The 12,124-nt window shown below is 35.4% G+C and overlaps 1 protein-coding gene across 1 annotated transcript; it reads right to left on the bottom strand.

Annotated features, from left to right (window-relative positions):
* Positions 1–449: 449 nt before the first annotated feature.
* Positions 450–11,282, bottom strand: LOC102583995 (uncharacterized). The gene is made up of 21 exons (XM_006337909.2): positions 11,013–11,282; positions 10,684–10,856; positions 10,425–10,595; positions 9,906–10,016; positions 9,725–9,802; positions 8,792–8,988; positions 8,640–8,700; positions 8,098–8,172; positions 7,778–7,855; positions 7,594–7,656; positions 7,427–7,510; positions 7,189–7,343; positions 5,813–5,852; positions 5,583–5,726; positions 5,371–5,490; positions 5,077–5,292; positions 4,433–4,609; positions 2,942–3,626; positions 2,373–2,569; positions 1,447–1,582; positions 450–838 (listed from the first exon to the last, which is right to left on the bottom strand). The coding sequence occupies exons 1-21, from the start codon at positions 11,149–11,151 to the stop codon at positions 684–686; spliced, it is 3,255 nt and encodes a 1,084-aa protein (XP_006337971.1). The 5' UTR covers positions 11,152–11,282; the 3' UTR covers positions 450–683.
* Positions 11,283–12,124: the final 842 nt, after the last annotated feature.

Genomic DNA, 12,124 nt, shown 5'->3' with positions numbered 1-12,124 from the left:
TTTTATAGTTTTATAGTTTTAAAGTTTATAATTTAAATTTAAATTTTCAAACTTTTAAGTGTGAAATTTAAACTTTTTATAGTTTTAAAGTTTGAACTTTGAATTTAAATTTTCAAACTTTTAAATTGTGAAATTTAAACTTTTATACTTTTAAAAGTTTGAAAGTTTGTATTTAAAACTTTAAAAGTATAAATATTTAAGTGTAATGTTCCTAATTTTTTAATTTTAATAAAAAAATTATAATTTTAACGGTTGGACCCGGTTTCCGGTCCGGGACGGGGACACGGATTTTTTTCCGGAATTACCGGTTCCGGTCCGTCCCGGTTCCGGTTCGGTTCCGGCCCGTGGTGCCCGGTTCCGTTCCGGTTCCGGAACGTCCCGGTTCGGTAGTCCCGTTACCGGTTCCGTTGCCACCCTTACTCACCGCGTGCATTGAAACATACCTATAATATATTGAATTCAAATTGTATTATAATTGTTGCTTAACTTTTTTCTTCTCATAACAAAGACACCTGATGAAAAGGAGAACATTAAGATGGAACACAAGACTTCCATCAGCACAACAAGAAGGCAAATATTACAAGAATAAACAAAATAATCAGCCACCAACAGCACACTGGACAACTACAACAATCAGAGGTTTAAAAAAATAAGAATGCCAAGAGCAGCGCATGTATCATATTCTATATAGCTTGTTGGAAGTATAATTTACATTCAGGCAAGGCTTCCAAGAAACTCGAAATCAGTTCTGGTGGCAACTGTAGCCGTAAAAGCACTTGGTGATATCTTTCAATTACCAAAAGCACAGTGTTCTCCAGATCCACATCTTCCAAACAACCTGGAGTAATTGAATAAATATGAGGGGAAAGCAAAGCAATTCTTAGAAAATGAACATCAATATTGAAGATATTAAACACATAAAGGCAGTAAAAGAAGATGCAACTATTCAAGTAAAGTCAACTAGGATGTATTTATCCTAATTTAATTGTGATATCTGAGCTGAATGGATATAAACGATGCATGTGGCCATAAGCCAACTCCAACATAAGATTGAGGTATACTTTATTGATTGAAATTTGAGAGAAAAGACATCAGTGCTGAAGTAGAAATTGTTGTTTAAATGTGACAACCCACAGAAGATAGTGTCAACTTGACATCTAAGTCTGTTTGCTACATTTAGGCAATTTAAGATTCCAAACTTTGACAAGCAGATCATCTCATCCCAAGATAAAATCATTAGGATTCCAAAGTAAGCAAAATCATGTTTTTTTATTTTTGTAAGTTAAAGAAATGAAAAAGTTTGAGTGATTTCTCCTTTAAAACAGCTAGAAGAGATTAATTTTCTTTATTTCTATAAACAGTTCAAGTAGGTAATATTTTTCCACCCTGCACATCAAATGTTCAAACGTCTGGTGTTTTGAAAAATGAGAGCATTGGCAGGCTTACCCAGTTCAATTTCTAGCTCTTGATCTTCCGCATCACCTTCTTCCACAATGGTTCCATTTTCCATTTCCGCGGCTGTCTTGGCACACCTCTCCAAGAACTCTTGTTCAGTTTCTTCTCGTTCATCATCTTCAGAGTCCTAGCATTGAATTAAGAACAATAACAATCAGCGTTCATTATTCCAAAGGTATTAATGTACATTTACATGATGAATGTAGTCACTTTGCACGCAGGAGATTCGGGGTTTGTGTTCCACATCTCCATTTTACTTATCAGGAAAAGGAATATATGATGAATGCATAGCATTTGCACTCTTCCCCATCCTTCCACCACAAGCATTTCATGTATGTATGACAGAGCCAACAAACAAAAACCATGGATAATGATGCAAAAAGACAACAATATGGCAGGCGTCATCAACAATTTCCTGTGATATTATATCTTTTCTTTTAAGAAAATTCCTGTAATTATTATATATAAACATTGACTATTTTAACTAGAGAAGGTGGTTATGAAAAAAGAAACAGGCTCTGATAATCATTGTTTTCAAGTCGCAGTGTGTTTTTTTATGAAAAGAAAAATGTGTTACCATCAAGAAAGCTGGTGAAATGTGCGAAAATTTCAACTTACATGGAAGGACCACAATTAAGTTAAGAGCCATAATTTGCTAATGAGACAAAGCTCATGTCAGAAGGCTAAGGAATTATCGTGAACGCAAAGACTCATTAGTCACTATTATTTCACTAACCCAAAAAATGGAGTATAATGTATGTTCTACAAATAGAACACACTTGGCCATAACGAAAAGTAGGCCGTACGAACATGATTACCATGTAACAATGTCTACCTGACAGCCAAAAAAATATGTGGGTGGGGGAGGGGGAAGCTAAAGATAATTAAACAAGACAGAATTAGTTCAGTGACCTAACCTCATCATCATCATCTTCAGTTTCCTCATCACCAGAAGCCTGATCTTCACTTTCTTCATCTTCATCTTCCTCTTCTTCTTCCAGTTCTTTAAACTTCAGAAATGCCTCCATCAGTGATGCAACGCAATCATGTAGCAATAAACTCCCTTCATTTTGCCGTCCTATCAGCTTGTCAAGAGATTGTGCCAGTGCCATCACTGGTAAAATTATAATAGAAAAAAACAGACATAAGGAGATGGTGCTGATGAGATTCTTAGGAGAGTTTTCTACACCCAATAAGAGAAGAAAAATTGAATACTTAAAAGGCAAAGCAAGGAAAAACACAAAAGTTAACCACAAGGTATAATCAAAATTAGTGTTAGCTTGCAATCTATTAACAAGCATCGTAGTTGTGGACAGATAAACAGATCTAGATAGACACAATAGCATTTCCAGAACAAACAAAAAGGACTAACGTAGAGCCCATCACCAAAATATCCCTTGCCCCATGAGAGAAAGTCAAGTGGGGAAGTTCCTAATTGCGCTAAAAATTTAAGAAGTAGTAGGGGAAAAAGAAATAGAATACTAACCTACCAACTTGATCTCAGCCTCTGATGACAAACTATGGTCAAATCTGCTTGTTGAGATAATTGCCAAAGCGGATAGGAAGCTTGTAAAGCCTTCATGCTCAATGCCCTCTATAATCTTCTCTACAATATCAGGAAAACACAAATAACACGACGCTATTGCAAGCAACAAAGGATTCCATAGTGGGACAGGCTGGTTTTTAATCTCTCTAAAACGAGAAAATGCTGCCTGACACAAGGAAATCACCAAAGATTGCTTGACACCTTCTCCTTCAGGTAAGTAACTGGGATTATGTAACAGAATGTGGACACAAGAGGATGCCCTCCATACTGCAGATGGATATTGTGAGAAAGCTTCGGTAATGAATGCACCAATTCCTTCAAGGATGGATTTTTGGGGAACAGGTGGAGCAGGAGGCAACGGCAGCTTCCCCACAAGAAAGTTCTTCACAGCAAATTTCTTGTTTAGGCTAACTGCTTTCTTGATACAGTTAAAAGCTGATAAATCCTCCATCTCCTCCCATGCATGCCAGTCAGCTATGAGATATGACCAGACCAGCATCAGCTCTGAGACTTTTAGCTTCAAAAGATCGTCAGCTTGGGTAATTCCTTGCAAAATGAAACCAAGCAATGTGGAGCAGTCATCAACACATGATGAAGGGGGCACTGAGAAGGCAACCTCATGTTCCTGATAATTGGAAAATATATATGAGAAGATAACAAGAGATTTGAGTATATCAAAACCAAAAGATATATTAAAATCCTCTTATCACTCTGTTATCCCAAGTTGAATCTATGAAACGGAGACCTCTATCTTCTTAATCTTTAGAGTAGATATTATATATAGGATGATCTGTACACTCTGGTACCCAATACAGAGGCAATACGAATAGGAATGTTGACGGCGACCAGTTAAGTATCAGTTGAATTTAACTCGGGTTCTTGTTGGTGGAGGAACTGAATCAAAAAGAGAGACTCTAGCTGTAAGATATCTACTGGAAGCATCGCCAAAATGGACATCTTATTCGAAGAGAAAGATCTAAAGTATCTGGATTACTTTGTGTGTATGATCGAAGATCCAGTAGGTAGTCACTCCCTTCTCAGAGAACCGTACGTGAGTCTTCCGCCTCATACAGCTCTGTCCGAGCTTCCATCAATATATGAACAGCTTTGCCTTATGCATGAGAAGCTAAAAGACTTGATCTAGTTAAGCTTGGTATGGAATTCAGAACACAAAACAAACATCTATTGCAGTATAAACACTAGAGTTAAGCAGCATCCACTACTAAGGTGATTGCATTTTCAATATAGAAAAATGAGCTTGAACAGGCTTCAAGATTGATGTTACAGGCATAAAAAGGAAATATTTTACTGAAGTGCTGAGTATATTCATTGACACAAAAAGTAAATAATGGAATATATATGCATACATGCTTGTGTTGTGACCTATACATTTATTCTAAAATTAATTTTGATACATGGCTCAAGACTAACCATCAGTGGAGCAGATCTTAGCCACGCATGCTGTAGGAGATCTGAAAATGCTCTCATCATGGTGGTCTGACCAGAAAGCCACAATTGACTAGAATCATCCTGCTCATTTTCTTCCGATGCTGAGTTTTCCCAACACTGAGCCATCACTGCTAGTGTTGCAAAGCACTGTTCCACCATCTATCAGACGAAAGTCAGTAATTTCAGATCTCAATATTCCTTCAATTATACATGTGGATGAGTTCATTTTTTAAAATTTCATATTTGGGTGAAGAGCGAGGTTGATTCTACTCATCTAGAACATAAAAGGTGATTTAAGAATTTGTCTCAAGGTACCTCAGTTACAAGAAGGAATCGTATAGTTTAGTCTTATTCCTATCAAAGTAATGACTCTTGAATCCCTGACCATGTGACATGATATCAACAGGACTGGGAGAGACAAGGTTTCATTGAACTAAAGGGCGAGCAAACCAACCTATATAACCTCCATTTAAACTATAAACAATGAATAGGGAACATTATATCTCCATGAAATGCGCACAAAAAATGTTCTGATTTTCATGCCAGTTACCAAAATGGTAATTAGAATCATCAAATGATTCGCTAAAGAATAAAAATACAAGTATGTCAGACACTTAAGAAAATACCAGAGGCCATGGCTCCAGATCTAAAGGCAAGTTCTTTGAAGTTTCTTTAACCAACAGACAAACAATATCTGGAATATGCGGTGAAAGTTTTTCAGTTGCAGCCTCGACCATAGTACTTAGAAGCTGAAAGTAAATGGAGCTATCTTCTTCCTCATCACTAATCCTATGACAAACCACTTGAAGAAGTGGTAACCACTCAGGTGGCATGTACTCATTCTGCAGTACCAAAAGGTCAAGCATTATTTAAACTATCATACTTCAGGTCCATAAAATAGGTTAGCCATACCCACTTACTTCAACGAGTTGGGCAATCGCAGCAGCAGCTGTCACCCGCACAGGATAACAAGAAACATCCCCTATATCTGACATTTGTAATGCTTTCACTAATGAAGAATAAATATCAGCACTCATACCCTGTTGTGGAAAGAGAAAAAAGGAACTTACTCCAAAAATATGCCTAATAGCAAACAAGATGTTAAAAAGTACCATCAAGACAATTATCTCACTTCAGAAAGGCATGAAGCAAGCTCTCCTAGGACCCAATTTGCAGTGGCAATTAAATATGGTTGAGGAGTTGGTGTTTCATACAGTGGTAGCACCCGATTCCTAACTAGAGTATCCGTAAATCCAGGACTCTGCTCTGTTAGAAACTGAGAATACAATGCCACATAAGTAACATAAGTACAGAACTTTTTAATTAAGAAAAATAATATTTGAAATAATGATCTATCCTTACATCTAAAAGGCTGCTATAGGCCATCAGGACTCCGTAATATCTGTGAAAGTTTAGACAAGGAAATGAAAGTAAATCTCGTACACAGGATGCAAGCATGATCAAGGAAGATCAGAAAAAAGAAAAAAAAGTCTGGATAAATGGAAAAATAAAGTAGGATAATTTAGTTAACGGCATGACATTAGAATGAGCACTCTATGTCTTAAGCAAACTTAGAGTTCAAGGAATTATAGAGTAATATAATGTATCTTAGAACTTTAACAGAACAAGTTTAGTGTAGGTTTTTGCACGTGTATCTCGCGTCAATCGGTAAAACTAGATACAAGAGGAACAAAATTATTAAAAAGTAGCAATTGACGTTAAAGTAAACATTATATCTTTCAAAATGATAAGAATTTCATATAGGAAGGTTAAAAAGTTATTTAACTTAACATGAACCTCTTTCTTTAATTTTTTTAATTTATTTATTTATTTTGCTTACCATAATTTAAGTAAATATTTATGTAAGGTAACAGCATTGATTTTAAAGTCTTAAATGTTAGGACATTAATATAGTTCAAATTAGAGATTTAAGAAGCAAAACTTTGATCAATTTTAAAATATTAAATATTTAGGAGTTCTTACCTATTACAAATAAGTAAAGATTTAACAGTTTTTCTTTTAATCAATTTCAAAGTCCTAAATATTGGGATGATAATTAAACGACAATTATTTGAGGAAAATAGTAAATGAAAATTTTGTCTATTGGGAGAGGTGATTAGACTCCCACGACGCTATTTCATATTATCGAGGACATGACTCTAGATAGGAAGGAGTGGAGGTCACGTATTAGGGTAGAAGGTTAATAGAGGTGGTGTGTTGTCGTAACGTGCATAGGTTTAGGCTTGTTTAGTATCTGTCATAAAACTAGTCGTACCCTTGTAGTTCTTGTCATATGTTGTTTATTGTGTTTCGATTATCACATTATTTTGTTGTTGTTGTTATTGTTTCTTTCATGTAGACTTAACACTGATCTTCTTGCTAACGGTTGTGATTTCTTCATTGTTTTCTTCTTTTTTACTTGGGTTTGATGCACTTGAGCCGAGGGTCTTTCGGAAACAACTTTTCTACCTCCACGAGGTAGTTGTAAAGTCTGCGTATACTCTACCCTCCCTAGACTCCACTTACTGGGATTGCACTAGATATGTTGTTGTAGAGTCTTTTAATGAAGGGTAAAAAGTTCAATCAAACCTTCATGCTTTTAAAGTAATATAAATAAATAGCACCAACCATTAATCCTATTGAATTTTAAATGGTGAACTTGCTGTGAAGTACAGTGATATATGACCATAAATTACAAAGTAAAAGGAGTTGATATCATAATTCTGTTTTTAACTCACTCATTTACTGTGTTTTCTCCATTATCGGTTGGAACAGGAAACTTTGACAAGAATGGAAGCACCAACAACTCCCCCATCGAGCTGTAACCTTTTCTTTTGTTCTTTTCTCCTTTCTTACGCTTTGATGAAGCTGTAGAAGTCTTGACTGGCGGTCCCTAGAAGCCCAAGAATAAATCACAGATAACTATGTGAATTTTAATAGAAGAAGCTAGAGCAATATAAATTATAGAAAACTAACCTTAGATAATGAAATAACACCAAGCAAGTTTAAAGCACTTTTCCTTGCTGTAAACAAGTCATCTCTCAATCCAGAAATTTCTTCCTGCAGTATCATAAAGATCAGACAATATCCTGCGAATGTTTAGAGTATACAACTTATAAGGAAGATCAAAGATTAGAACATACAAGGTCAGACGGAAGATTTTTCCTTATGTATTCATCCGGATCTTCTTCCCACTCTACTGTGTCCTACTTAGCAGGCATTTAAGCCTTTAATCAGAACTTCACAAGAGTATGTCACAACAAAAGAAAGAAACTCATGAACATAGGCATAGAGCTCTCTGGAAGGCAAATTCGTGGAATAGCTGACCTTCTCATTCTTCACAAGAGCTGGGAAGATTGCAGAATTAAGCAAGGAAGAAAAGTGAGGTGAAACCAGTCGCCATCCCTGTTTCAGATGATGATGATAATATACTTTAGCTTGGAGACTTGAACAGTAGCAGGCACTAACCATAAAAGTCCTTCCCGATAGAGGAGAAACCAAGGAATTAGTAGAAGTGCCTAAAAAGAGAAAGAAGCTAGGAAGGCGAAAGAACAAGCATGAAAATAAATAAGCATTGCCTGCTCAAGCTACAAAAAAATAGTCAAGCAAAAGAGAAACTTTTGACCATGACAACTGAACAAACTTACCGGACCTGTCTCTAAAACACGAGAAATAACATCAAAGGCTAACGATACAGTCCTTTCTGACAGCGGATCCAGTTTCTGCAACGAAAGAGTAAGTAGATGAAGAGAGAAGATAAAAATAAAAACGATCACAGGAAGAAAGACGAGTATAGTGTGTGGGAAAAGCACTTATGAGAAACAACATAAAAGTTCATGAGACATTCTTGACAGAACAGATATTGAGACGAAAGAATAAGTAGATGAAGAGAGAAGATAAAAATAAAAATTATCATAGGAAGAAAGACGAGTATAGTGTGTGGGAAAAGCACTTATGAGAAACAACATAAAAGTTCATGAGACATTCTTGACAGAACAGATATTGAGACTAAGCATAGATTCTTACTTATACGACACAACTTTAGTGTAGTTAAAGAAAGGAGAATCCGACGGCAGCATGCTGAACAAAAGTATCTATTTACTAGGCATTCCAGTGAAATAAGATTATGGAACACCTGATATGAAAGTTCATATTTATAGAACTACCAAGTAATACTTCTAAGACTTACACTTATGATTGTGCTATGCTTGACAATCTCTGAAACGCATTTCACCATATCAGGCATCAGTCTGTCATTGTAAGATGAGAAGAAATTTAAGGAAAAACCAGGATATCTGTATTTTCATTTTGGAGCAAATAAAATGCATTTTGACAGCATACTTGTCAGCAAACTTCCGGTGCCGGGAGACTAAAGCACAGAAAATCAGCAGACTTCGCTTTGCAGTCTTCATCCGCAGAGAATACCCATCTTTGCAAGTCAAGCCACCATCAAAACTTAAAGAATTCAGGATTCGTATCAGATCTTGACAAATAGAAGGAAGCAGAGGAGCCAAGGCAGACGGCATGTGAGATTTCACCTATAAAATTGATAGACTTTAGATTGTAGTACTGCTCAAAGAAGGTTCACAACAGAAACCTTATTAGAGGAAGAAAGATGCTTCCAGATAAATATTTCTAGGACACATAAAAGGACACATTGGTGTAAGAATTCCTCCTAGTAATTTGAATAGTCTTGAAAAGAAGAAAATAGTGCACTGATAGCTGATCTGACCATCAGATCACTTTAATGGTGCATGTTGTAAACTGTTGCTTCCTTTTTCAAAAAAAGGTTAAATAAAGGAAATGAGACTGTTCCTTGGTAAACCAAGTACCAATGTTTCGAATGAAAGAAGATCTATTGTCCTGGCATAGATTAACATCCATGCTCATCATTCACCTTTTTGGACTAGCAAAAGATCTTGTATGCATAGAGCTATATCAAAATACACTAAGTTACAAGGCTTCAAGATCACATGCAAAACATTGTGAACAAATTACTTTAACTCGTTTACTGATGCCTAGTTCCCATTTTCAGCAGAACTGCTTTTACACGTATAACCAGCTTCCTCTCCTCGATATGCTTGATAACTGTATCAAGCAATTTCCTCCTATCATTTTTGTTATTTTCTATATCCCGAAGGTTTTTAGGATCTGATATATCCAATATGCTGTCTGCTAACTTCTTAACAGAAAAAAATCGAAACAGAACCTAGAGCTCAAATGATAGTTGACCTTTCATGGATCAAACATCATTTGTTGTAAATTTATCCTCACCGCAAAATAGATGCACTTGCATGTGATGAGAAGGATAGTTTCTGTCTGCACTTCTGATGTATGTTGGGCATCTGATACCTGTTTCATGCAACGATGAATTAGCACTTCCATACACTCTAAAGAAACATGTTTTAATATGGAAATACCTAGGAGGAAGAGGAATGTAGAAAATTATGTGGACCTTTTCGGTGCAGAGGTGAAATACAGCAAGTAAGGGTACAAGGATCTCTCTTGTAATAAGTTCTAGCTGTGGTGGAACTGGCTCCTTCACAAGTTTTGGATTCAAAAAGTACTGCCACAAGACATAAGATGAGATCAATATAAGAACCTAAGCAGGTAGATATTAACAACAGATTTGAAATAAATGAGGAATTTGGTTTAGCTAATTTTTCTGTCAAAAATAATTTTAATTTTAACCAGATTATAGAACGCTGTTGGTCTATCTTCATATGGATCAACGAGAAGCCTTCTTGGTCACCCGCCAAATGCTTAAGCTTATTTTCAACAATTAGCAAGCTAGGGGTGGCATTTTTCAGGACACCGTTACAGTCAGCAAGGTTCTAACAAACAAAATACAATTCAACAAAATAAGAAACATAAGGTGCATGAGATTTGAAGTCACTTGAGTAAGTAGATATCAATAGAGGGAAAGTCATCTATATAGGTGGAATCAGAATATAGCTGACACATATTTAAATACCTGGAAGGGTCTAATCAGTGAGTGAAGAATGGTTAGAGCGTTGATGGTTTTCCATTCAGAATTCGGATTCTTATCAATCATATCACTGCGCTGAATGACCGACCTTAGCTCAGGCACAAGCTCAGGCCAAGCATCCTTCTTCACAAACTCAACTGCAATAATTGAGCGAAACTGAAAACAAATAGGAGGAAAGAGAATTAAAAAAACAACCTCATTAATTACACGCAAACGAAGAAAAAGTTATGCCCCAAACACTTACAGCTTCAACTAATATTTTAAGAGTCATAGGTTCGGCATGAAGCAAAGCGCGCACAAATGCATCTCTAAACTCTTTGGTGATTCCTGAATTTGTATCAATGGAATCAACATTTCTTCTAGTGAAGTTCTTGAGATATGTGGCTGCAGCTACTTTCTGACCTCCGTTCTCACCTCCTATGGAAATGAAGATCGAATATAAAGTGTAGAACAGAAATTAACTTAACAGTTTGCAAAATCATAATCAGGTAAATACTCCTTCAATTCGACAGTTGAATAATCACAATGAATCTATAAATACTCGAAAACAGAGAAATCTGAATTGCAGAGTACCTATGGCGATAGAGAGCAGAGTGAAGGGAAATTCTGGGAGAGTAGAGAGGTGATCGAGAGCATCGGTGGCGGCATTGATGACGGCACCGTCGGGGCTCAGAGTTTGATTGAGGAGCTGAGCAATTTGATGAATTTCCATAACGTATAAGTGGTGGCGCAGCGGCAGAACCCTAGCAAAGACTGCAGCTACAAACACTACACAAGTTGGCAAAGAGTTGTAAAAAGAAACAAATAGTTGGCTAAAACAGTTGAAAGCGCGGGAAAATTGATATTCGCGCCGTCCATTTTTTGTCATCGCCAGTATAAATGGCATTATTCTTTCTATTTATTAACTTTGAAAATATGAAATTGTATAATTTATTTATGTTCATTGGTTAATATAATTAATCAAAATAAATTAATTTATATTCATTTATTATTGAAGACTTACTTCAAAAGATCAATACTCCCTCGATTCCTTTTTATATGGCACCTTTTAAAATTTCACTTGTATTAAGAAACTAAATAAATTTATAATTATAACATTATTTAATGTTTTTTAAGTTAACTTTCAATAAATGATAAATAAGGAATATCTTTATTTTTAATTTGTTTGTTGAGATTTCTTTTTCAAAATCTTATAAAATAATGCAATGGTGAGAGTAACTAATCAATGTATAAAGTAATTACAATGAACAATAATTATTTATTAATTTTTCTAGGTTGGTCAAATATTTATTTCAAAACTAATTAACTATCAAGGGTATAATAAGAAGAATATTGTAATTTATGCATTGATTTTATAAAATGACAAGTATTATGAACCAACTATTTATAGTAAGGAACTAAGGATGACCATAAAAAGGAACCGAGGCAACAATAATAGTAAACTTACATAATATTTTAAGGGACATAAAATCTAAAATAGTGATATATAAATAGGAATGGAGGCAGTAATAAATAATTTCAAATATATGTTTTGTAAGAGGATGAGTGATCCTAGTGGAGGTAATGTAAAATCTGTGCGTCTATATTAACACGCAACAAATTGGTGTGAAATTGGAAGATTAAAAATATAAAAGACTAATTATGCTAAGTAATATTATTTATATATATATAGTCCTTCGGTACAT

The sequence above is a fragment of the Solanum tuberosum genome, unplaced genomic scaffold, assembly GCF_000226075.1.
Source record: "Solanum tuberosum cultivar DM 1-3 516 R44 unplaced genomic scaffold, SolTub_3.0 scf00001, whole genome shotgun sequence".
Lineage (NCBI taxonomy): Eukaryota > Viridiplantae > Streptophyta > Magnoliopsida > Solanales > Solanaceae > Solanum > Solanum tuberosum.
This window is presented reverse-complemented; position numbering and strand designations above follow the sequence as displayed.